At 45.2% G+C, this 27,673-nt stretch overlaps 1 protein-coding gene across 1 annotated transcript in view; it reads right to left on the reverse strand.

Moving 5' to 3' along the window:
* The window catches only part of Atxn10 (ataxin 10), a gene marked incomplete at its 5' end in the record, with an annotated part of 142,470 nt that overhangs the window by 96,001 nt on the left and 18,796 nt on the right, over nt 1-27,673 (reverse strand). Inside the window, 4 exons of the mRNA XM_048802974.1 lie at nt 1,352-1,510; nt 4,028-4,124; nt 16,110-16,192; nt 21,898-22,089. Coding sequence (XP_048658931.1) covers nt 1,352-1,510; nt 4,028-4,124; nt 16,110-16,192; nt 21,898-22,089 — 531 coding nt within the window. The remainder of the gene's footprint in view (nt 1-1,351; nt 1,511-4,027; nt 4,125-16,109; nt 16,193-21,897; nt 22,090-27,673) is intronic.

The following is a 27,673-nucleotide window of genomic DNA, read 5'->3' on the forward strand; positions in this document are numbered from 1 at the left end:
TAGTTAAGATTGCAATATTTTCAAAACTGATCTACATATTCATGCAAAATTCTAGCTATTTTTTTTAACTGAAAAGATGATCCTAAAAAAACATTGAAATGCAAGGGGCCCAAAATAGGAAAAAAAAAAAATCTTGAAAAAGAACATCGTAGTTGGAAGACTCATACTTGCCAATTTCAAAACTTACTATTAAGTTACAAAATCTACACAGTGTAGTCCTGGCTAAGAGAGAAAATAAACGGGAAACCAAAAAGAAAAAAAGCCTGGGTGGAGCCTCAGGGACCTACAGAACAAAACCAGAGGACCACCACTGTACAGGAAAGCTATTCCCCCGAAGCACATGGGGACCCCTAATGTGCCCAGACACCAGAGCTTCAACAGCAGCTCACCTGAGCCTTAGCTGAATGCCCTGTGCTGGTTCTGGACCAGGAGAATATGCAAGGCCTGAGGCCACCACCTAGGGCCCTGCCACATCCTCAGGTGGGCTGTGACTCTCATGAGACAGTCCCGCAGAGGTGTCACTCTAAACAGGGTTGACGCTTTCTGCCCTAGCCTCATCAAGCTGTGCCACAGCAGGACCCTGTCCAGTGGCTCCCCTGCCATGGGCCATCTCACAGTCACATGCCTGTCACCCACCCCTCTGGCTGCTTGCCTCTGTCCATTCAGGAACAAACTGTCTAAACCTACACATGGCTGTTGTCCCTTCATGTCTCTTCACTGGTCACCACAGTGGCCTGTGTGTGTAACTGGCATGGAGTCCCAGAGGAAGAGAGGCAAGAATGAATGTAGGGTTGAAAAATATTCAAATAATGGCTGGAAACGTCACAAACTTCATGAAAGACATAAACCTACAGATGAAAGAGGCTGAGTTAACCCCCAAAAGAACAAACCCAGAGAAATTTATGCTAAGACATCATTATTAACTTCTAAAGCCTAAGAAAAACTTTAAAAGCAACAGAGACAAGGCCTGCATTCTGTAGGGAACAAGGTGAGCCGCAGCTGAGTCACTTACACAGGACAACCTCTGGCTGCCCCGATCCATGCTGGGGCCTGATCTAGGTACTCCCAGTGCCCAGGCACTGCCTCCTCCACACCGCAAGAATGCCCCACCACCACCTAGAAGACCCACCCCCCCCCCATGCTTCCAGCCCAGCTCACACTGAGCGTCACCTGTTTCCCAAGTTTCCAGACTCTGCCCAAAAACATTGGTAATTTTACTGACCATATGGTAAGTCTGAACTTATGGTTTAATTATCATAGTTCAAATGTTTACTTAAAATCTCTGTGAGGAAAGTGATCTGTCAGGATGTCCTCATGCAAATAAATATCTTATTTCTAACAAGATACTTACGGCCACTCTGACTCAGGCTGCTTCTGGTGAGCTTCAATGACATTAATTGCAATATTGAGGTTTTCTTCCAGTTCTTTCATCCTCTCAGGATTAAGAGATGTGAACAAAATCATTGAACAGTAGGCAACAATTTTTTTGTCTGGATGATTTAAGCAAGACCTTTCAAACGAAGAAATGAGATTTTTTGTTCAATTTAGCAACAAGAAATTATTTTAAATTATTTACAAGTAACAGTAAACCCTCTAGTAAATTCAGTACATACTGATATTTTTAGCAGTTGAAGAAGACTTATAATACTTTGGATTTTAAACATTAAAATAGTAATAATATAAAAATAGCAAATACAAAGTCAAATCACAATGAAAAGTTGCAGTTAACTCAGGACTCTGGAGCAAAAAGCAACTTCACACCTGATTAGAAAAGATAAAAATGGGCTGGGGATGTGGCTCAAGCGGTAGCGTGCTTGCCTGACATGCGTGCGGCCCTGGTTCGATCCTCAGCACCACATACAAAGATGTTGTGTCTGCCGAAAACTATAAAATAAATATTAAAATTCTCTCTCTTAAAAAAAAAAAAAAAGATAAAAATGATCACATTTATAAAGCATTAGGACACGCATTCTTGTTAGAAAGAATACCCAACAGGCAAAAAGAGTTACCACAATGACCACAGGCACTGCCTGACCAGTCATGAGGGACAGCACATCTGAAGAACAGAAGGCAGTAGCAAGAAACGGAGCCTGGAGTCAGGAGCCCCAGCCAACTGCCCGCTCATCAACCCAGCTCCCTTAGACTCTCAACTACCTGGGCTCAAGCACTAGGGGGTTGTCTGATTTTGTTGTTATTTTTCCATTTAAACTTCACAATAGCCTCCTGGAGGATTACAGAGAAACAATTTGTTGATTCCACTTGCCCAACAGTACAATGCCAGTGTCTGCCAAAACTAGAACTCAAATTTGGTTCTATCTGCCTCATAAGCACAGAGTGAAGTCACATCACTTCTGTCAGTATGTCTTCTGATATAAAAAACAAAATAGAGGGCTAGGGCTGGGGCTCAGAAGTAGAGCGCTTGCCTAGCACATGCGAATTCAATCCTGGGTTCAATCCTCAGTACCACATAAAAATAAAATGAATAAAATAAAGCTATTTTAAAAATGAAATAGAATATAAGGCCTCCTCCAACTATCTCCAGGGCTTTTGTGAGGATCAAATGAACTCATACAAAAGGACCATGAAAACTATTGATAGGCCCTCCTCCTATTTCTCTATCATACTCTGGATTTATCCTGATTATTTTAGTTGCATTGTTATGTACTTGTCTGTTCCTTTATTTCCCCCACCAAAGCATGTAATCTGAAGGCAATAGATATATTTAAGTTGCCAGTCATTACACTGTCATACTGTATGCATGTGCAAACGTGTAACAGTGAATCCCACCATTTATGTACAATTATAATGCACGAATAAAAAAATGGAAATAAGTTATCACAGTCATTTAGCTCAAAAGCTGGTATATATTAGGTGCCCAAAATGTCTTACAGGGAAAAATTCTCAAATATAAGTAATGTCTACTAATCATAATACACACACTTTTTCAACCCCAATGTCTGCAAGAACTTGAGAGACAGACTCAGTGAGCTCAAATGAGTTGGAGTTCATCCATCCTGATATCACACTTTACAGCAAGCCCCAGACCTACACCAGCAGGGAAGCAGCACAGAACTAGGGCAACAAGCCATTTACAGAGTGCAGGCTTCAGACCCAGCCAGCCATTTACCGTCTCATCTATCCATACAGGGCCAGGACCACCTACCCCCAGGGCAGGTGCTTCAAGAACAGGAACAATACACAGGAAACGCTCAGCTCAGGACATATAAATGACAGCTGCCCCTCTGCTCTTTACCCTGGGGCAGCCATGAGTCACCCCATGTGGCACTGTTGCCCTTTGGACAGCCTAGTCTGCCCCCCCACACACAAAGTGCAGTCCAGTGCTCCCAGTGCTCGACCTTCTGTGAACTAGAAGAGCTGATTTTAAAAAACAGTCTATCTACAGGAAAAGACTCAGGAACCATTCTAAGTAAAAAGACTAATTAGCCACTTCTTACAGGGATAATCAGACTGGTCAGCCACATCTAGGTTAGCACATGGGCTGCTTATCCCCTTCTCATACAGACAGACTGAACTCACAGACAGACTGACTGCCATTTCTTACACTAAAAACAGGCCGGTGACTGTCTCTCACACTGATCACAGACTGGCCACCATACCGTGCACTTCCCCTACCTACCAAAGCACACAAGCACTGTGCTGTGCAGGAAAGCAAGGAAAGGCTAACTCACTGCACACGCACTGAGGCTTCAGGTTCAATTGTTGGGTTTTTTTTTTTTTTTTTTTGGTCTTAACAAATTTCAGGTTCTTTAGCAATGTTATACTTGGCCCATGATATTTTCTTAACAGCAAACGAACTTATAGTCAAGGGCACATGTGTGGGATCACGGAACCCCACCAGGGCCTAGTGTCCTCTCAGGCGCTCTTCCCCAGACCGTTCCCCCACCACCCCAGGAGCCACTATGGCCTAGACTCTGTTGCCACAGGCTGGTTCCTCACGTCCCCACCTCCATGCACAGGGGCTGGTGTAGCTGTCTTTTGAGGAGTCAGGAGACTCCTCTGCACTCACATGAAGAGCTCAGGGAAGGCGTGCACCCACACGATGGCCTGGGAGTCTTCGTTCCGTGAGGCGACGTTGCCTAAAAACTGCAGGCCACAGCGAAAGGCTGAGGGGCATGAGGAAGAGAGAAAAACAAAGACAGACATCCGATTAAACTCAGTGGACAGACAGTCTAGTAAGAAATGGTCCCCATGCTACTCAATGAAGCTCTGCTGGTTTCTTTTAAGTATAAAGTCCTCCCTCCACAATGACACTTTGGGTATGACATTAATACGCCTCATCAAACAATACACTTTACACAAAATTTACTTCTTAACAAGACTATAACTGTAACACAAATATCACTGGAATACATGCTTCAATTAAAAGAGGGCTATAAGTAGACTGGATTTTTAGAACTCTAACTCCACACTGTTTAAAAGAGATTTTTGGAAAATGAAAGGTAGGGAAATACTACAAGTTAAAGACTAGCAAAAAGATATACCAGGTGAATACCAATCAAAAAGAAGCCACAGACCACTTAAAATTAGAACACACTTCCCCAGCAAGTCCAAGGCCTGGGTTCAATTCCTCAACATCAAAGCAAAAAATAATAGTAATAATAAACCTTAACACAAAAAGAATTATTGAAAATTTTTTTAAGATAGCCACTAGGAAATGACTTACCAGAAAGACCCAATGATTTTAAGTTGGACTGCTCCTGGTGACAGTGGTGAGGGCACACCTAAGGAGGACTGACACAGTGAAGGGGACAGAGGCCCACCCACAGTAAAGGGGCCATCAGGACACCTTTCTAGCAACTCACAGCACAGACAGGGAGAACGCCATGTTCACAAGATCTCAACACGACTCAGAAACTACCTAATGACATCAAACTACAGAATGCCAGCAGAAAAGCCAGAACGCAGACAACACCAAGAACTGGGGAGGATGCGGAGCACCAGGAACTCCCGCGCACTGCCCTGGGGATGCAAAACGGACCACCCACACTGGAAAATAGTTTGGCAACTTCTTACAAAACTAAGCATCTTTTACCATTGGATCCAACGACTACACTCCTTGATATTAAAACACTGGACCTAAACACGCACAACACACACACAGTGTTTATAGCAGCTTTTTTTTTTTTTTTTTTTTTTTTTTAGAGAGAGAGAGAATTTTTTAATATTTATTTTTTAGTTTCCAGTGGACACAACATTGGTATTTTATTTTTATGTGGTGCTGAGGATCGAACCCAGCGCCCCGCGCATGCCAGGTGAGTGCGCTACTGCTTGAGCCACATCCCCAGCCCTATAGCAGCTTCATTCATAACCTCCAAAACTTGGAAGAAACCAAGGTGTCCTTCAGCAGGTGAAGGGATAAATCATCTGTGCTCTACCCAACAACGGAATACTACTCAGCATTAAAAAGAAATGTGCTCTCAAGCCAAGCCAAACAAAAAAAAAAAAAGGAAGAAACTTAGGTACATATTACCAAGCTGAAGGAGTCATATGAAAAAGCTAGACACTGTATGATTACAACCATGTGGCACTCAGGAAAAGCCAGAAGTGAGGAGGATTTTTTTTTTAATTAAATTAAAAAAAAAAAAAAAAGAGCTGGGCAGGATGAACAAGCAGCGCATAAAGGGTTTTTAGGAATGAAACGACTCTCCATGACAGTCCACTGGTGGACACACTGATCACACCTTTATCCAGATCTACAGAATGCACAGCACCAACAGGAGTCCTAATTTAAACCAGGGACAGAGGGTGACGATGGCCTGTCAACATAGGCTTGTCAGTTGTATCAAGGCAGCACACTGGTGGGACGTGTTGTGCACGTGTCAGGGAAGCATTTAGGTATGAAACCTATTCCTGCCTCTCAATTTGAACCTAAAACTGCTCTAAAAAATAAAGTGTATTTAAAAATAAAGTCCATTATTTTACAGTAAAATAAAACTGTTTACCAACAACTACTCCCCCTACAAAAAGGCTTCTGCTCATTTCCCAACCTCAACAAGCACTTTTCTTTCTTTCGTTTTGTTTTTGCAGTACTGAAAACAGAACCCAGGACCTTATGAGTGCCAGGCAAGTACTCTATCACTCAGCTCCTCCCCAGGTAGCCATGTGAGGTGTTACAGGGGCAGCCTACAGGTTACTGTGGAGATGAAATACGAACTCACACTCACAGTTTTGAATATGCAATAGAAAACGCGGTGAGCGCTCAGCTGACCACCTCTTGACCAGCACACAGGTAGGATAACTAAGGGTGGCTTAAAAAGACAGACCTTCCAAGCAAGTAATGGAAACATGTGCTCCCGTGCTCGCTCAGACTCTGAATGGAAACCCCAAGTGCTCATGGGACCCACCCTCCCTGAATACTGCCTCTTGAGAGAGTAGTCATCCCATGCTGAAGCACAGACAGTGAGGCCCAGGGAGGTAAGTAACTTGACCAAAGTTCCACAAGTATCAAGCACCTCACTTCTGGGTACATCCCCGTGATGGTATCAACCCACATGGTAGGACTGTTAACTCTTGTTACCAGAAGCTCTAGGTAGTTACATCCAAATTTGATGAATAATAAAGAAAAATTCAACAATAACAAGAACAAGAAAAAACCTGCAGAAAAATATAGTCCTTCTCGGGGCTGGAGTTGTGGCTCAGTGGTACAGTGCTTGCCTGGCATGTATGAGGCCCTAGGTTCAATCCTCAGCACCACATATAAATACATAAATAAAATAAAAAAGATCCATTTACAACTTAAAAAAAAAAGAACATATAGTTTTCTCAAGAAAATATAGTATCTCATAATAAATAACAGAGTATGACACAACTCAACAAATTTTAAAGGACTGATATAGCACCGTGGCTCATGCTTATAATCCCAGCTACTCGGGAGGCTGAAGCAGGAGGATCACAAGTTCAAGGCCAGCCTTAGCAACTAGCAAGACCTTGTCTGAAAATAAAAAGGGTTGGGAATGTAGCTCAGTGATACAGTAGGCCTGTGTTCAATCCCCAGTACCAAAAAATAAATAAAAAAGAATAGAAAGGGACTTCATGTCCTAAATACAGGCATCAACAAAAATCCACAGCACACAGTGTAACTACCGGCCAGCTGCAGAGACAGAGAACACTCCTCTTCAAGGGTGGAGTCCAAGGCCCACTGTCACCACCTTCCAGTCAATACTCTACTGCAAATCTCCCCAGAAAGACAAATCAAAGAAACCTAAGAATTGAAAAGGAGAAAACCACATTGTCATCTCCCCCAACAGATGAAAAAATTGGTGTAGAAAAATTTTAAAATGTATAAGTTGCTTGCACTCATAAATGAGTTATGGAAGCTGCTAGACAAAAGTATTTTCAAAACCAATAAGATTTCCATGTATGGAGGACAAACAAAAAAGACCATTTATAAAAGCATCAAGGGTACAACCAGTACACAGCAGCCCCAGGGAAGAAGCCAGAAAGCCTGCCTGAGAGGCAGTCGAGGAAAGGACCAAGTGCAGGGCTCCACGGGCTCACCCAGCAGAGGATTCAACTGCTTCCAGAAGCGCCCACAATCCCGGCTGCATCCCACAGGGATCCATGTGTCACTCACGTACCAGAGGCACCCACCTGTGTCTGCCTGCGTGGGAAGACACAGGGGCCAACAACAGTGCACACCACCCAGAGATGAGGAGGCAGGAGCATCAAGCGCAGCAACTGTGGGAAGACAGCGGGGTCGATCCTGGCAGGCCTGGACAGAACAGAACTGGCATGAAGGCGGGTAACTGAGTAGGCAGTGGCCTTTCAGAGAAGAGCACTGGACAACCAGGTACAGCTACGGAAACATCTGCACTGAACTGCTCACACAACACAGAAGTTCAACTCCAAATACCGACCTAAACGTAAAAATCACCGAGAGAAGCTTGTGGAAAACTCTGGAGAAAGATTTTTCAAACAGGACATAGAACGGTACTCGTTACAAGAAAAATCAATAAACTGGACTATATTAAAATAAATAACATCTCAATATTGATACTTTTCTCAAAAAATACCATAGAATAAAAGCACAAGGGAAACTGGCACCAAGGTCCCCTTCATGCCCACCAGACTGGCACAACCTGAGTGACAAGATCCCATGAGCCAATGCACAGGCTGACTTTAAAATACACTGGGGTGTTCAATTTTGCCTCCCAGATCTAAATAAATCCTATCTTCTCTGTGAAGACAAAGGTGGCCTTGCAAAGACTTCGGCTGCCCATGGCCTGTTAGGTCATCTCCAGAGTGTTGGAGGGGCGCTGGAGGGAGGATGGGCTCCTCCAGGACTGGCCCTCCTCCAGCCATGTCCTGGGGAACACCTTCTCCAGGAGGGCTCAGCTTCCCCAGAAAACATTACCAGCAGCGCACAGTAGCCAGCTTCCTCAAGAAGCCTCCCAGCAAGGACCCCTAGTGCTAAAGGGTGGGTCTCCAGCAAATTTCCCTGGAACACCACTGTCGGTGACTTGTGCAGCACCCAGTGAGCCAGCACTATGCTCTGTCCAAAGAGGTGTGGGATCTGAGCCCCAGGGGAAGACGCTCCCCCAGTCCTAGGGGTAGAGGCCCCTGGGCCTCGGCAGCTCTGGGGTTCTTCAGCCTTCTCTTTCTTACTTGTTCATCCCTTAGTTCAAGCCTTTGTGACAGCACTTCTTTACATTAAGTACCTTCCCTGTCCAGACTATAAGGTGGCTTCCATGTTCTGGTTACCCCCATTGACAGAATGGACGCACAGGAGTGGGAACCTGAGAGAGAAAGGAACCCAGTGAGAGCAAGAGAAGCGGCAGCAAGCACAAGCTTTAGAAAATGACAAGTGACAGCTGAACGAGTCAGAACCCAGTCAGGTGACAGAAACCAAACTGGTTATTTTAACAAAGAAAATTTAATGCCATGAATCGACCAGAAAGAACAGCTATGGGGTAACAGATGCAGGCTGCACAAAACAGCCTCCAGCCTCAGAACTGGAGGAACGAGGGAGGGCAGGGTGTAGAAGCCCAGGCCTGCGGAGGAAGGGCCTTCTCCAGAGGGGCTCACACAGGAAACCGGCCAGTGGAGCAGGCGCCTCACTAGGAAGAGCCATCTGGCCTGTCAGGTCCACCTCCACGGGCTCCTTTGTCATCTGAAGCTAACAGTCAGCCAAGGAGGGGGGTCGGTGGAGCCCGGCCTCAGCAGCGCATGGTGTCACAGGGCACGCAGGGTGCTGAGAGGGGACAGCCAGCAGTCCTGGCAATACTTCAGCAGTCACTAAGGAGACACAGACACCTTCCAAAAGCTCCTCACCTTTCCACCTCCCTTTCCTATGAAAGCAGAGGATGCCCCGTTTCCCAGGAGGAAAGAAGGCACAGGCTCAGAGGGACCTAAGCCAGCCTGCAGGGCTGCAGCAGCAGAAGTCCTGACCCTCCAACGCGCTGAGGAGCAGAGCATAGTGAGGCCAATCAGGAAAATGCTTGCTGAAAGTGTTTCACAATCCCACTGCCCCAGCCCTTTCCTCGGGACGCAGCCTTCCCAAGCACCACATCCTAACTGCCCAGAGGGGCTAGAGCCCAGCACCACTGCCTGCCAGCTATTTCTGATGGGGTTCACATTAGGGCCAGGACAGCAGAGGGAGACAGAGGCACCCCTGAGGAATCCCAGGAACCAGGCGAGTATGATGTAGTTGTCACCCAGGACCTTGGGGTGCTGACCAACACTGACACTGCACACTGCTGTCCTGCTCACCCAACCCACACCTCATGAGGTGCACACGAATCATATCCCCATTTCTCAGCCAGGAACCAATGCGCTAAAAGGTAAGTGACCAGCTCAAGGTCATCAAGCTGGTGAGCGGCAGAATGGGATTGGCAAGAACAGGAGCAATCGGCCTCCTCCCCGAGTCAGGGCAGGAGTCCAGCTGTCAGGGAAGGCGAGCAGCAACAGGAGAGCTCAAGTGCACATGAAGAGCTGCCTGACTAAAAGAATTCCCAGCAGGAAAACATTTCAGCCCTGCTGAGGACAGGGCTGGCCTGCTGATCCCAGCCCAAGGCAAGTCCTGCCCACCACTTCCCACCATGGCTGGCTTCAGGTCAAGTAATCCCCGAGGACTTCAGGGCAGAGGTGCCACACTGTGCCCTTACTGCAGCTCCACAGCTGGCTGTTCACAGGGCTGCAGAATCCAGGCCAAAAACCAGACCACGGAAGGTTAAAACACAATGCACCAATAACCCCAAAACTGAATTAGGTGGGTATTATAGTCTGAAGTCAAGAAGCTGGCACAAGACTGCAAGCAGACGCACACACATGCGCCCCCCCCCACACACACACACACATACACACACAGAAACCCAAGAGCTAGCTTCTCACAGTCTGCACATGAGTGATGATTAGTTTTCTTCTCTCCACCTTCTGAGTTCTTAAAAATTAACTGTAACAGGGCTGGGGATGTAGCTCAGAAGTACACTGCTTGCCTAAAATGCACAAAACCCTTGGCTCAACCCCCAGTACTGAAAAATAACAACAGTGAAGATAATGCTCTGCACTGAACATTTATGAAATGTTTATAACAGAAAACACTAGCCTTTTTCAGGGAAGTCATAATCTTAGAAGACACGACCTGCATTTCGACTGAATCTTTTTCATTTTTTATTTTCTTGCGGTACTGGGGATGAACCCCGGGCCTCACACATGCCAGGCAAGCTCTACCATGGAGCGGCCTCCCTGGCCCCTCTAGTGAATGTTATACAAACACAGAAGTTTACCATGCAAAAAAGGCCAAAAGCACAAGCTAGTCTCAAAGCCAGCTGACCCAATGGTTCACCAGGCAAATAAAATTGGTTTCCTCATCAGAACCCAGTTCTGGATGGGAAAAGGCTTAAAGATATCCTAGACACAAGGAAAGAAAACTCCAGACAAGGATGCTTTTACCAAATACCTTATCAACTGATCTTTATGTAAAAATACTGCAATTGTTACAAAGTCCCAACATTATTTTTACAGATTAGGAAAGAATAAAAGCCAAAAATAACATCAATAACTCAATGAAAATAACTCATGCTTGTGTTTACATAAAATTTTATGAGCATAATATATTTGTCACATCACTGTAATTACTGCTTGAAAATAATACTCTAAATATTATTTTGACAATATAATTACAGTTCTTACCTCAAGAGTGGTAACAAAAAACTGGCACAGTTACCCTGCTAAAAATCTCCCTAAAATGAAGTTCTCACAGAGAAAGAATCAAAAGATAGTACAGGTACTTTATAGAAACCAGAATTCTTTTAACAAGATCCTTTTAGATTTGAACTAGCACACTATAAAAAATTAAGTTTCCTACTGAATCCAAATTTTTTTTTATTGGTTGTTCAAAACATTACAAAGCTCTTGACATATCATATTTCATACATTAGCTTCAAGTGGGTTATGAACTCCCATTTTTACCCCAAATACAGATTGCAGAATCACACTGGTTACACATCCACAATTTTTACATAATGCCATATTAGTAACTGTTGTATTCTGCTACCTTTCCTATCCTCTACTATCCCTCCTCCCCTCCCCTCCCATCTTCTCTCTCTACCCCATCTACTGTAATTCATTTCTCTCCTTGTTTTTTTTTTTTTCCCATTCCCCTCACAACCTCTTATATGTAATTTTGTATAACAATGAAGGTCTCCTTCCATTTCCATGCAATTTCCCTTTTCTCTCCCTTTCCCTCCCACCTCATGTCTCTGTTTAATGTTAATCTTTTCCTCCTGCTCTGATCTTAGTTGCTCTTATTATATCAAAGAAGACATTTGGCATTTGTTTTTTAGGGATTGGCTAGCTTCACTTAGCATAATCTGCTCTAGTGCCATCCATTTCCCTGCAAATTCCATGATTTTGTCATTTTTTAGTGCTGCGTAATATTCCATTGTGTATAAATGCCACATTTTTTTATCCATTCATCTATTGAAGGCCATCTGGGTTGGTTCCACAGTCTAGCTATTGTGAATTGTGCTGCTATGAACATCGATGTGGCAGTATCCCTGTAGTACGCTCTTTTAAGGTCTTCAGGGAATAGTCCGAGAAGGGCAATAGCTGGGTCAAATGGTGGCTCCATTCCCAGCTTTCCCAGGAATCTCCAAACTGCTTTCCAAATTGGCCGCACCAATTTGCAGTCCCACCAGCAATGTACAAGAGTACCCTTTTCCCCACATCCTCGCCAGCACTTGTTGTTTGACTTCATAATGGCTGCCAATCTTACTGGAGTGAGATGGTATCTTAGGGTGGTTTTGATTTGCATTTCTCTGACAGCTAGAGATGGTGAGCATTTTTTCATGTACTTGTTGATTGATTGTATGTCCTCCTCTGGGAAGTGTCTGTTCAGGTCCTTGGCCCATTTGTTGATTGGGTTATTTGTTATCTTATTGTTTAATTTTTTGAGTTCTTTGTATACTCTGGATATTAGGGCTCTATCTGAAGTGTGAGGAGTAAAAATTTGTTCCCATGATGTAGGCTCCCTATTTACCTCTCTTATTGTTTCTCTTGCTGAGAAAAAACTTTTTAGTTTAAGTAAGTCCCATTTGTTGCTGAATCCAAATTTCACTGTTGAATTCCAAACAAAAATCGGTGATTTCACGGCTTTTCCAAGAAGGTGACAAGAAATTTTATTTAGTTTTCATTTTCTCTCTTGCCTCGTAATCTCTCTCCAAATCTGCCACTGAACACGAGCCAGCTATTTAAAACTGATACACATGAAAAATTAAACAATTAAATAAATGGAAAATGTTCCACCCTCACGGACTAGAAGACGCAGTATTGTTGAGATGGCAAATCTCCACAAATGGATCTACAGAGTCAGCAATCCCAGGTCTCCACGACATGTAAATAACTCTTACAACTCAACAGTAAAACAGCAGTGCAATTAAAAAGTAGGCAAAGGGGGCTGGGGTTGTGGCTCAGTGGTAGAGTGCTCACCTCACATGTGCGAGACCCTGGGTTTGATCCTCAGCACCACATAAAAATAAATAAGTGAAATAAAGGTATTGTGGCTAGTGGCCAGTGGCCAGCTACAGCTAAAAAACATATTTTTTTAAAAAAAAAAGCAAGCAAAGGACAAACAGGTGTTTTTCCAAAGAGGATTCACAAATGGTCAATAAGCACCTGAGAATATGTTCAGCGTCACTGGTCATTTGGGCAATAAAAATCACAATGAAGGGCCATTACTTCACACCCATCAGGATGATTATAATCCAGAAAAAGAAAGTACCCAGCACAGGTGTGCAAAAACTGGACACTCAGACCTACTGGTGAAAGCACAGTAGCCCACCAGCTGTGGAAAAATTCAGCGGGGCCTCCAAATGTTAAGCATAGAGTGACCGCATGACCCAGAAATTCCAGTCTTAGGTACAGACCCAGAGGAATGGAATTCAGGCCCTCAAACCAATCCACGTACACTCAAGAGCATTATCCACACCAGCCAAATGTCTACCAACCGACTAGTGGATAAACAAAATGTGACATAATCACACAACAGAATGAATGGCATTCAGCCAGAACAGGAACGGCATGGATGAACCCCAAAAACATGATAAGGAAAAGGAGCCAGACACAAAAGGCCACACTGACTGGCGGCAATGACACATGCCTACAGTCCCAGCTATGTCAGAAGCTGGGGCAGGAGAATCCCAAGTTTAGGGCCAGCCTAGACAACTCAGTGGGACCCTACCTCAAAATAAAAAGTAAAAGGACAGGGGATGTAGCTCAGAGATAGAGCACATCCAATCCCAGTTCTGCAGTTCAATCTGCAATTCTGAGTTCAATCCCAGTACTGCAGAAAAAAAATCCAGAATAGGCTGAGTCCACAGAGGAAGCAGAATGTAGGGGTGACAGGAGGGAAATCCAGAGGAAGCACTTCCTGGAAACAGGCTGCTCTGAGCAGAGGTGGAGATGCACGATGCTGTGAACACCCTAAATGCCACTGCACTGCTCCCACTAAGAGAGCATTTTGTTATATGAGCCTCACGCTAATAAAAAATAATTATACTAATAAGACTGCAACTATCCATTGAAATTGTGAACAGATCTTGAAATAGCTAACAGAAAACGGGTCTGTAAGGATCTACTCTTTCAATACCAGCCAAGCAATTAATTCCTCCACAACAAACTGGATCTCAAAAGCAGGCTTAGGCATGTGTTCTTAGGAAACCTGCGTGCTTCAGGGAAAGCAGTACTATGAGTAAAGGGAGAAAGAACCAGTCATCAAGTATGATAACAACTACATAACCTTCCATAGGAATCTCGGATAACACAGAAAAAGTGGGAATGAGGGGCGAGGGGAAGGTGGAGTCAAGGAAGGTTATGGAAGAAGAAAGCAGGAGCCTGCACAGGCCCTGCTGGTGAGAGGGCGCAGCACGGGTGCCAGGGGGGGAGTGAGGCCAGGAGCCAGAGGTTACTCCCAGGGGAGCTGCTCGTGCGTGGGTCAGCGCCCAGGATCCAGGGTCGGGGCTGGGCTGGGCCCCAGGAGCTGGCTACCCCAGCATCTGGGTGGCCTCAGGCCCTGCTGCTCTATCAGGAACACACCACTAGAAGAAAACCCACAGCACCTCTGTTCTGCCAGAGGCACTTTGCCCACCACCTGAGGACCTGCTAGCTGTCAGGGAACGCAGCGCAGTGCACACCCTGAGCTTCCTACTGAATAGCCACAACACTGGCTTCACTATAGATTTCTAATCCCCCAATTCAGTACTGACACTTCCATTTTAGTTTTAAAATGGAGCCACAAAAACACATTTAAATGTAGAACAACTTAAAAACAACTTATGACGCAATGGGACATCCTATCAATTTCTTGAGAATCCTTTGCCCATATAGTATCTCAATTCCTTAGACAAGACTGTATTTGAAAGTCTAGAGGCTTTTAATATTTCGTCAAGATAATAACTCTTGTTCAAAGGAGAAGTATTGGTGCTAGGAATACGCAGACCAAAACCACTCAAAACAGCCTGAGAACCTCTCAGCCTTCCAGCTAAGCAGCTGGCTGCTCTTAATCCCTTGTCAAAGCCCTTAAGGACCACAGCCAGCTTCCCTTTCTGTCACACCACGTATTTGGCTTAATTAACAGATTTTATATCTGGCTCCCACTGGAATGTGAGCCCTCGGGCAAAGATTTTTGTCTGTTTTGGTCACTGTTGGAATCACACCCAAAACCTAGAAGAGGACCTATCATATTCATAAATATCAAAAAAACAGTGCAGGGGCTGAGGATGTGGCTCAAGTAGTAGCGCATTCGCCTGGCATGCGTGAGGCACTGGGTTTGATCCTCAGCACCACATAAAAATAAAATAAAGATATTGTGTCCACCTAAAAAAACCTAAAAAAGTAAATATTTAAAAAAAAACAACAACAAAAAAAAACAGTGCATTAGACAGCTCAGGATGCCACCCATGACAAAGAACAAACAACAGATGTTCATGTTCTCACACTTCTGGAGCTAGAAGTCCAAAGGCAAGGTTGCAGCAAGGCTGACTCCTGAGACCTCTCTTAGCACTAGATGACCCTCTCCCCCTGTGTCCCCAGGTGCTCTTGCCTCTGTGTGTATGTGCCCTAACACCCTCTCTTATGAGTCAAATGTCCTCACTTACTTTGTGTCCTTCTAAAATGTCTGCGTTTAACTCAAATCCCCATGTATTGCTGGTAAGAGGCTGGGGCCTGGGCAGGTGGCTGGTCAGGGTCAGAAGAAGCCCAAGTGCCCTTTTGTCCTGCCATCATGTGAAGATGCTGCAAGACAGCACCATCTGGAGGCAGAAGGCAGCCCTCATGACACCAAATGTGCTGGTCCCCAGAACTGTGAGTGCTAAACTTCTATAGTTTGTTAGTTAGTCCAGGCTAAGGACTTTACTACAGCTGCCTGAACAGATTAAGAGATTTCAGCATCAACAGGGAGAGATCGTTCAGCCCACATCAGGGAGGAAGGGAGTCACTGAAACTTTCGTTTATGCTAACTCTTTAATAATTCATTGTTTCCCTGTCTCTCAAAATACACAACACGTGCTTCAATGAATGATGCACTACTCAAGAGTCTTGGTTTAAATCCTTTTCCAAGATATAAATAATCCGTGAATTATACTGTGGTTTACCTGTCAAGAGGGAGTCCGGTTCCACTCGTAGTTCACGGAACAGAAGAACCAAATCAACAGCCACACCAATCGTATCCAGGTTTCTGTATCGGATTTTGAAAAGACAAAGTTAGACATATACGCTTTCCTAAAACTGCATTTCAAATGATGACCTGATGCATAATGCTGGAACTACCAACTAACACTTCCCATCGTGTGCAGGGCAACAGCACCCATAGTCCACCAAGTCCATGAATATGCTATCTTACATGGCAAAGGGAACTTTACAGACAAGACCAAATTAAGAATCTTAAAATGAGAAAATTGTCCTGGATTATATGGGGGCCCAGCAAACCACAGGGATTCTTACAAGAGGAACACATGGGGGTATGTGCAGTAGCCTCTAGGAGCTGGGCAGGCAAGGAAGCCAGCTGTCCTTAGAGAGAAGAAACACAGCCCTTCAGAACCACTTCTAAACTTCTCAGTTTCCAATAAGAAAGGTATGGTGTTTGAAAGCACTAAGTTTCTGGAAATCTGTCACATCAGCAAAAGGAACTCATAGAGAGATGGGTAGCAGAAGAGGGTGCTGCTGTAACAGATCCGTAAAATGTGCCAGGTGCTTTGGTGCCACAGTCTGATTGGGCACAAATCACGAGCCACTCAAGTAGGAACAAACTTTATTTCTGAACTCCACCAGCACACTCCACACACGCTCCCTGGGAACTCTCCCGAACGCCACACAGCTCCTCCAGGAACCACACACCGGAAATCCCTCCTCCGGCACTTCCCTAACCAATGCAAACTCTTCAGGAATCCCCACGAGAGCTCAACCGGAACTCAACGGGAACTCCTCGAGAACTCAAAAGTCATCATTTAATGGCTCGCTGGCGTCACCTCTCAACCACTACTTCTGGCAAAAATGCCATGCGTCATCCCGACTCGGCTGTGGCACTCAACACTTTGGGATCTGGCAACGGGCAGAGGCAGAGGAGCCCTGGGGAGCATAACAGAAAGCCCATGGTGCAGACAGCCATCGTGCCTGTTCAACTGTCACCTCGTGCCTGCCCTGGCAAGCAGATACTCAGTGTCCAGTTTCAGGTCATAGACGAAAAGGATCTGCCCAGAAAAGTTCACACTCAAGTCTTATAAGTTACACAATTTAGATGCCTAGATTTGGGACTTTTCAGCTGAGACGCAGGGACATTCTGAACATGAGTTGTTGCTTATAATAGGTCAAGAATTTGGGGAACCTTGAGATGGGACAAATATATTCTATATGAATGACAGAGGTAAATGTTCAAGGGCCAAAAGGCCAAAGCAGGTAAAAGGATGATCCTCCCAAGATGCTCATATCCTAAACCCAGGACCTGTGAACATCACCATATGGCAAGAAAGAGGTGGTAATAGAGACCCAGCCTTGGTTCTTTGTCTTGGGTTCCTTGCACAGAGTTCCTAGAACCCTTAGAACTTGCTGAATGACAGCAGCATCTGTTGTGGAGAGCTTCAGGATGGTGGCTAGAGAAAAGAACTGGCCAAGTGATAAAAGGGTAGAAACTCCAGCCCACTTCTGGCCTCAGAGCGAGGGAGAATGACCAAGATGGAATCTACACTAATGGCCAATGGCTTAATTAATCATGTCTGCATCCTGAAACCTCACAAAAATCCCTCAACAATGAGGTTTGGAAAGCTTCCAAGTTGGCAAACACATCAAACTGCCAAGAGAGGCATCAGGGACAGAGGCAGGGAAACTGGCACCAGCTGCTTACCTGCCCCACACACCTTCCCCTCACTGTTCCTTAAGTGACCTTCGTAATAAACCAGCCACAGTGAGTGACACCTTCCTGGAGTTCTGTAGTCCTGAGGGGAGTCACAGGAACCCCAACTGTGAGTCAGTTATGCAAAAACCTGGAAGCCTGGGCATTCCATTTCTAGCTGGCTCCTGAAGAGAGAGCACCTGAGCCTTTAAGTTGTGGAATCCAACACCTCTGACTTCCCAACAGACAGTGTCACAACAGAATTGAGTTGTGGGAAACCCAGTGGTAGAGAATCAGAATTGGCTGGTGTCAGAAAACACCACAAGAGACTGTTTAGATATGATCAGATTTGAGACAGATTATCTGAGAGATCTCGGCAGGCCTCTAATAGTAATAGCCTTGTGAGGGTGATACAGGAGGGTCACAGTCAGAAACAAAGATTGTCAGATGCTACGCTGCTGTTCTGCAGATGGAGAATGGAGCTCTGTGCCCAGCAGAGCAAGCAGCTCTAGAAGCTACCGAAAACAAACTCTCCCTAGAGCCTCCAGAAAAATAGCCCTGCAGACACTGACTTCAGGCCAGTGAGACTGTTCTTGGACCTGCAAGCCCCAGAGCTATGCAATAAAAACTCTGTTGCTTCAGGCCGGGGCTGTAGCTCAGTGGCAGAGCCTTGCCTAGCATGCATGAGGCACTGGGTTCAAGCCTCAGGACCACATAAAAACAAACAAATAAAGGCATTCTGTCCATTTACAACTACAAAATAAAGTATAAAAAACAAACAACAAAACAAAAAAAACCCTTCTGCTTCAAGCCCTAACTTGGTGGTGATCTGTCACAATAGGAACAGGAAAATAGTACAGCTCCCAAACATGATCAGAGAAGGATCCTGACCTACACAGATCCAAGTCCAGACACTGTGTGAAGCCCCAGGTTTAATGAAAGGGATTTTCGGATGTTCAGGATCCCTGTACATATGGCTGTCACCCTGCGACAAGAGGTCAGAGCCACTGCTCCCTGCCTCTTCACCTTGGCAGATGACCATGGGGAGACAGCTCAGCACCTTCCTCCTGCTTCACTTCTACATAAAGAACACAGGCTGTGGGCCTGCTGCCAGCCTCTATGGACAACATTCAAACGAATGCAATTTCATGACATAATAATTCTATGAAATTCAAATTTCAATATTCAGAAACGAAGCTTCGTTGGAAAACAGCCATGCTCATCCATTCACATACTATCTGTGGCTGCTTTCGTGCTTCAAGAGGGCAGAGCTGAGACACTGACAGATCCCACAGCCTCACATTCCCACCCTTAACAGAAGTGGCACAGGGGCCTCAGCAGCAGGGGTGCTATTGACATGTAGAGTTCACAGCTTTAAACAGTCTTCTTCAAGCACTTCTGGAAGTTGCACAGCCTTAAACTGTTTCTTCGCTGTGTTATGTTCCATTCCATACCACACAACCAAGGCCTGCAGGCCTGCGCAGCATTACACCTTTCATTAATCCTGACCAAGCCTCCTAGCAGTGCTGGAGATGGAACCCAGGGCCTGGCATGTGCTAGGCAAGTGCTCTACCACTGAGCCACATTCTAGCCCCATCTTTCCATTAACCTTTAATTCTAAATGTAAAATAAAATTCCAGAAAAATACCATAGATTACAACCTGAGTATTGATTGTTCTTATAGGTTAGTTTTAGTTAAAGGTGGCAGCAAAGTCCTCACTGGAATTTCTGTTCTGTTTCTGACTCAAAATTGTTTTCTGGGAGATAAAGGCCTAAATGAGCTGGAAATTCCCTGCGAAAATCAACAGTAGTAATACAACCCTAGAAGCTCTGAGGCAGAAAACTGACTCCCTTCCAACCCTTGCTTTGGTCTGCTGACTGCCTCACTAACCCACACCCACCGTGACAGCCGTGCTAACAAACTACTGATATTTGTGTGCCATAAAACATCTACTTTTTAAAATATTTCAATTTTTACAGTTTGAATGTATAACTCAAAAAGTAAAACTAATTGTTTTTTTAAAAAGTAGCATTATCTTAAATATGGGCGTCCTCCCTGATTCAGGCAGAAACAAGAACACTGGCAATTGAGCCTGCACAGGCATCTGCAGACAAGGTAATCTCATAGCCCTCTCACCCAGCCCACAGGAAGAAAGCATTTGCTCTGTTTACCAGGGAGAAAACAGACACTCTGGATGGCTTCATCCCACGTCCAAGGCTATGTGGCCACATAAGGCAAACAGCTGTCACAGGCAACAGGGCCGATATGCAAGCCTCAGAAGGGCATAGCCCCTGCTTTCAACTGAGAGCTTTAGGGTCACATGCCACTGATTCAATGAGTGACTTTAGAACAAGTTATTTTACCTCTCTGAAGCACAGTTTCTTCTTATAAAAATGGGGAGATAATAGCATGCTGTTTCTTTGGTTTGATCTATAGATTAAATAAGGTACTGCAAATAAAGACCTGGGACAAAGCCAGGTGCTTGGGCTCGGTTTCTTCCCCACCAGGACAAGTCTGCAGTCACAGATCTCTGCTCTAAGCTGCCACCACACACACATTAAGTACTTCCCCACCTGGAAAGAAACCAAAGAAACAAGCCTTCTGGCTGGATGCTTCTAGCACATAGCTAGTTATATTCTTTTTTTTTTTTTTTTTTTTTTTAAAGTTTCCGGTGGACACAACATCTTTATTTATTTTTATGTGGTGCTGAGGATCAAACCCAGCGCCCCGTGCATGCCAGGCGAGCGCACTACCACTTGAGCCACATCCCCAGCCCCATAGCTAGTTATATTCTTAAATATTAACTATTGTTAGCAAGACTATTATTGTTTCTATTTTTCTGCAAATGGATGGTAGTTTGAGTTTAGTATTGAAGTTAAACAACTTTGGCCCTTTCTCGCCTCCTTTGATCTTGCATAATCTTAATCATATTAAAGCCTCAGGTATAAGACTGTCTAAGCAACAAGGGGAGTCCCTCAAGTGGCTTCTGGACTAGCCCCACTTCACCCATCATATCAGTGACAGGGAAGCCTGAAGGCTTTGTCTACATGCAAGTCCAGGAAAGAAACATGAATATCCTCCTTGTGGCTTCGGAATTCACTTCAAATAAAACTTTTTAAGAAAAAGCAGATTCCTAAGGGGGCATAGTGGCACATGCCTGTAATCCCAGCACCTTCAGAGGCTGAAACAAGAGGATCACAAGTTCAAGGCCAGCCTCAGCAACTTAGTGAGACTTTTCTCAAAATAAAAAATAAAAAGGGCTAGGGATGTAGTTCAGAGGTAGAGCACCCCGAGTGCAATCCCCAGTACCCATAAAATAAAGCAGATTCCAAAAAATCAAAGAAGACAGACGTTCAGCTCTAGGAAGGCATAATAGAGAAAAGAACTTACTAAAATCTGCACATTGTAACATGGATGGAAGTAGAGCTTGGAACATTTATATTCAAGATCTTAGAAATTTACAAAAGAGGCTTCTTGTTCAAGGTAAACACAGGGTAACTAATTAAATCAGTAAAAGCAAATGAGACATTTACAACTAAGAAAAGTAAGGTCAAGAACTGCACATGAACTCAGGAGACAGAATCTAGAAATAAAGAATCAAAATGAAGTTCAATCACTGTTATGAGCAGAAACAAAAAATCTCAAAACGTGTTATAAATATACATAGGACAGCAAGATAGAAGAAAGAACTGGGGAAGGGAGGAGGCGAGGGAAAGGGAAACACTGGAAAACAATACCACCAAATTATATTCTTACATTGTGTTCACGATTATATTGTTACATTGTGTATGCAACAAATATGTCACACTCAACCTCAAAATCATGTACAACTTAAAAAGATGGAAAAAAATTAAGATAAACAGGAAAGCTAGGTGGCCCTAGTGTCTGCACTGTTCCATGCTGCAACCTCGTGCACTGGCCTGAGCTTGTCTGGGAGGGAAGTGAAGAGGAATGCTTCCCAGCGTAAAGGAGGGACAGCCCCACAATACCCTGGGGGAACTACAAGGTCAAACACTAGCATGGCCGAAGCTGCAAGCATCACAGGGAACGCCACCTGATTGCATTCTGGTTCGCAGCACACTCCACACAAGCGTTCCGGAGACACCTGAAGCACTCAGTTATCAGCTGCAGACTGGAAGCCAGATGCTCCACCTGGGATGGGTCCCTGCAGGCCAGCTCCACAGCATGAGAAGACTTCTTTAAGATGTCCAACACTCTTTGGAAGATGGTCCTGGGTGCTGTTTCTCTGGAAGAGGATAAAATTATTACAAACGTGAAAAAAAGACTGACTTCCAAACATCTGGTCAGAAAACTGCTTCATGCCTTCATGGGGAGTTAAGCTGGACCTGCCTGCCCCAGCCCTGTAGTCACAACACAAGTCAAGACTACACAGACGGCGCCTACAGTGTGCGGGCTCCCCTCATTCTTGAAGTAACTTCTCAGGCCAATACTCCGTTTTATAGGCAGAAAGGGGGAGTGATGGCAGAGCTACAATTAGAAGAATGCTGACCCCAGAATTTCCACCCTACACGACAGCCTAGATCCAGTGCAGATGACTGTCAGTACTTACACATCTGCCATCACCCAACGTGCACCTGAGTTAATGATGAGAATGACTCACCCCCCAGGTATAAGGGAAGCCAGCAACATACACACGTCACTTTTCTACGCTTGACCACATGGGGCAAGGGGGGACGACATGCGCCAACTCTCCCACTCAGGGAGAGAGGGGGCTTTGTGGTGCCACTCTGGGCACTTGGCTCCAGAGTATTGCCTGCACTGGCTCTCATTCCAGAGCACTAAAGCTAAGAATTTTTTGTGTTAAATTTGGCACCTAAATGCAAGCCAATTTCCACATTCTATAACTCACATAAAAGAACAACAACCTGTTTTAATATAAGAAAAACTGCCACGCTGGACAACTGAAGAGACTCTGCCAGTGACCTCAAACACATCCTCCTTGTTCTCACTGTTGCCTCACAGGACTGACCCCACATCCTTCCTTGTGCTAAGCCAGACCATGAGGAAGCCACACAGTAACTCTGAACTAGGGGCGCTGTGTGGTTCTGGCCACAGAGGGCACTCTACAGATGCCCCCTTCCTTTCCAGGGCCAGGAGTAGCACCTCACTGTGAGCTTAAGCCCTAAGAATTCTTGGACACCACATGCGGCATTTGTCTTAACAGGCTACAGAAATCAGCTGACTCTCTCTGGGCCTTTGATAAGTCTGGGTTCAAATCTATGTCCCACTTCAACAATGAGAATCCTTACTTTTTCTGTCTGGCCTTTACCTCCCCCAGAGCCCTTCCCCACAGAGCTGGGGATGGAACCCAGGGCCTCCCACACTCTAAGCAAGTGATCTACCCCTGAACTACATCCCCAGCCCCTCCCTTATCTTTTTGTAATGCTTTTTATTTTTTTAAGACATCTCAAATTTGTTCTCGGAAAGAGACAGAGCAGAGTATAATCAATTAAAAATTGGAGCCAGATGCAGTGGCACATGCCTGTAATCCCAGCAACTCAGGAGGCTGAGGCAGGAGAGTCTCAAGTTTGAAGCCAGCCTCAGCAACTTAGTGAGATCCCTAAGCAACTTAGCAAGAGCCTGTCTCAAAACAAAAAATAGAAAGGGATGAGATGTGGCTCAGTCGTTAATCATCACTGCATTCAATCCCTGGTACCTAAAAAAGTCAATAACTAGAAACACATAAGTCATTCACTTGAACCTCCCCCAGTCCAGCCCATTCTCTCTAAGTGCAGGTCATACCAATTCTCTGCCTGAGAGAATCCTGCATCTCCTTAAAAAAAAAAAAAAAAAAAAACTTTTTGAGCCAGGTGCAGGGTCACACACTTATGATCCCAGCAACTCGGTAGGCTGAGGCAGGAGGACCACAAGTTCAAAGCCAGCTTGGGCAACTCAGCAGGATCCTGTGTCAAAATAAAATTTGAAAAAGGGACCAGGCATGGTGGCACACACCTGTAATCCCAGTGGCTTGGGAGCCTGAGGCAGGAGGATTGCAATTTTGAGGCCAGCCTCAATAACTTCGTAAGGCCCTAAGCAACTTAGTGAGACCCTGTCTCAAAGTAAAAAAGGCTGGAGATGTCACCACTGAGTCTCTGGGGCCCAAAAATGGCCTCTACTGACGGAGTTTGTTCGAGTCAGGTTTAAACAGTGAGGAGACCTGGCAGAAGCAGAGTGGCAGGTACCAGGCCTGGTGTGAGGCGTGAACTGAGTCCTCTGAGGCAGCATCTGAGGAGTCCTCAAGACCACTCTTCCCTTCCCTCTGACAGATCGTCCACATGTCGCTGGATACAACTCAGGTGGAGCACTTGCCTAGAACCAAGGGCCCAGGTTCAAAATAGAACCTTGAAAACTGGCTGCGTTTTAAGATGTGGATACATGTAGATGTCATCAAATTTCTCCTCCCCAATAAGTACTATGATGGATAAGCTTAAATGGAGGGGTCACAACCTTATTAACTGTATTTTTCATTTCTTGAGGGCAGAGAACATCTTAGATGCCTGTTTCCCTCTGTAAAAGGTAGGAGGGGGAAAAAAACCTTTCCTCTAGAGGCTGTGAACGAAGAGCTCCAGATTCTACTCACTGTATTTTACACAACCTAACAAAGACAACTCCACCAGATGAGGACAAAGTCCTACTGAAGGACAGCACTGAACTCCACCAGTATTATTCACCTCCACAGCCTTGAAGGAACCGTGTGGCACTGCAGATACAAACCCCGAGGCACTCCGCAAAGCCCATGCTCAGCCCAGGGCAGAACAGCTGGACACATGGTTGACCAAGGACAGCTGGGAAAGGTCAGCCGCTCCCATAGAGCAAATGTTATTGATTAAAAACAACACTCAGGCTGGGGCTGGGGCTCAGTGGCAGAGCGCTTGCCTAGCATGTGTGAGGCACTGGGTTTGATCCTCAGCACTACATTAAAAAATTAATTAATTAAATAAAGGCATGCTGTCCGTCTACAACTATTAAAAATTTTTTTTAAAAATCCTCGTTTCTGCTTTAACCAAACAAAAAATATTCACAAAGACTTTAAAAAGCTTAGCTTTTAGTCACAGAAGACAGAAAGTACTTGGGAGAACAATTAAAATTCAACCCTTAGACATTCCTGTTAGATAGGAATGCACACCCTGAAGACAGCGAAGAAATGAAATGTTACATTACAGAGCAAAAAAAAAATCCTTTCAATTACACAAAAGGTAGAATTTCATTTCCTTCAAGTTTGAACAGATCTGCAGGTTTGATCTGCAGGTTTTATCTGCAGGTTTTAGGTTTTTAAGCTAAGTGCAGGTCATTGTAATGCTGCAAGACTAGTCGCTTGCACTTGTTAAAAGATTTATTCTAATACCTTCTAGTTCAGTAAAAGCTGGCATATGTGGTTAAAAGTAGTTTAACCACTGTCACTGAGAAAAATGATTCAAACGCACACAAGTTCAGAGATTAAAATAACACTATCTGGTTGTTATTTAAAACCATAAACGTTGCTTGCTGATTTCACCAGGCTAGATTGATCAAAAGCAGAAAATAAAAACATTTCCATCTCCTGCCACAAACAGCCGAGGGCAAGCATGGAGAACCCCAGCCCTCCTCCCACCTCTCCTTCCTCGTCAGCACAGGGCTTTGAGGCTGTCCCTGACAGCCCAGGCCAATCTGCTGTGCGGGGTCGCAAATTTTTCCTGTAAAGGACCTCCACAGTAAGTATTTTAGGCTTTGCTGGCCAGAAGGCCTCAGCCACAATTTCTTCGTCCTGCCCTTAAGGCCCAAAGCAGCCACAGCAACACCTAAACAAACGAGCATGGCTGGGCTCTAATAAAACTCCTGTGGGTGCCAAAATTTAAAGTTCATATAATTTTCATGTGTCATGAAATTTTATTTTTCCCCTACCACTTAAAAATGTAGAAACCATTCTTAACTCATGGGCCACAATAAAACAGGTTGTGGGCCAGATCTGGCCACAGTCTGGAAACCCGTTTGAATAGGTTCCAAACACACCAGTCCTCTCCTGACCCCAAAATCACATGCTTCCCCCTCCCATTGTGCTCACCACATCTTAAATCCACTTCTCATGAGAGCAAACGGAAGCTCTGATGCAGCGCTTTAAATGAGAGAAGCTAGGAAAGGTCAAGAGGACACAGAGGCAGGCCTGAGCCGCTGGACCAAAGCGACGCCAGAACAGAAGTGTGCGTTGGCAGCAGGGCACACAGGAGGGAGGCCTACTCCACCAGGGCACTGTGGGAGCTCACACAGACCCAGAGGTAGCTCTGAGAGTGGCCAGGAGCACACAGAAGGCAAAACCATCACACTCTGAAGAATACAGGCTGAGAATGTCATCATATCTCAGGCAGAGAGACTCCAACTTCACAGGTGCCATCTGAGCACACAACAGAGAAGGCAAGGGAGTCACCCACCCACCTTCATCAGAGAAGAGCCTGGTGGGGGAAAGGCACATCTGCCAATAAAGCACCAAGCAACAAGGGCTCAGGAAGAGGCCACAGCACACAGGCACTGGCAGGACAGTGGCTCACCTGATGTGAGGTCACGGAGGCTCTGGGCCAACGGGTGCAACACCTGGCGTGTGTTCCAAGGACCCCTCTGGCTGCTCTCTGAAGCACTGAGCACAAAAGCTGAACGGGAAGACAGCAGGACACTGAGCAGCAGATGTGGTAGCGGAGGCCAGATTCTCAAGACACAGCCAACACAATTTGATGATAAATGTTATGAGGGGTATATGAGAAAGGGTAGGCAAAGGTGATTCCAAAACCGTGGCCTGAATGACAAATGCAAAGATGTATTTGATGTTTAGGGAACAAGAAATGAAAAGACAACCAGGAGATATTTGGGGGATGAAAGGATCAGGAGTTTGGTTTGGGGAATGTTAAATTTGAAGTGCTCATGAGGGGTTGCAGAGAAAAGGGAGCTCGGTGAGTGGGAAGGAAAGACAGCTCGGCCATGTGGAAGGGCTACAGAGGCTCCTCAAAAAGTAACGACAGCAACTGCCTTGTGCTCCAGGGCTCCACTTCTGCACTGGCACCCCCGTGTTCACTGCAGCACTGTCCACAATAACCAAGGCAAGCAAGCAGCCACGTGCCCACTGATGGATGGAGGGACCAACAGGGGACACAGACACCTGGCACATCGTCAGCTTTAAAAGTGAGGGAAACCTGTCATCTCAACCACACGATGAACCTGAGCATGTGCTGCTAAGTGAACTAAGCCAGACACAGGAAGATAACCACTGCCTGATCCCACGCTAACAGGATTGGCAAAGCTGAACTCAGGGAAGGGGACAGTGACCAGACACTGGGGTGTGGAGAAGATAGGGATGAGCTGCTGTTGACCAAAGGGCACAAATCTCGGAGAGACAGGGGAGCAGGTTTGAGGTCCACTGCACAACAGGGTGACTATAGTCAAAAATAATGCACTCTGTGTTCCAACATGAACACATCTGAAATGTCTCACCACAGAAGATGAGAGGGAAGGTGGGGTGACGGCCATGTCAGTAAGCCCAACCTCATCACTGCACGTCTCACACACACTCAAATAAACACCACATCACATCCCGTGTGAGGTCAGTCATGATGTGTCAATCAGAAATGATAAGTTTTAATTAAAAATGAAGTAAGGGGCTGGGGTTGTGGCTCAGAGGTAGAGCGCTCACCTAGCATGCCTAAGGCATTGGGTTCGTTCCTCAGCACCACGTAAAAATAAAATAAATATATTGCGTCCACCTATAGCTAAAAATTAAATATTAAAAAAAAATTTAGACCAGCCAGTCTGGTTGCGCAGTGGAGCTGAGGAGGCCTGGGCACGCT

The sequence above is a fragment of the Marmota marmota genome, unplaced genomic scaffold, assembly GCF_001458135.2.
Source record: "Marmota marmota marmota unplaced genomic scaffold, marMar, whole genome shotgun sequence".
Classification (NCBI taxonomy): domain Eukaryota; kingdom Metazoa; phylum Chordata; class Mammalia; order Rodentia; family Sciuridae; genus Marmota; species Marmota marmota.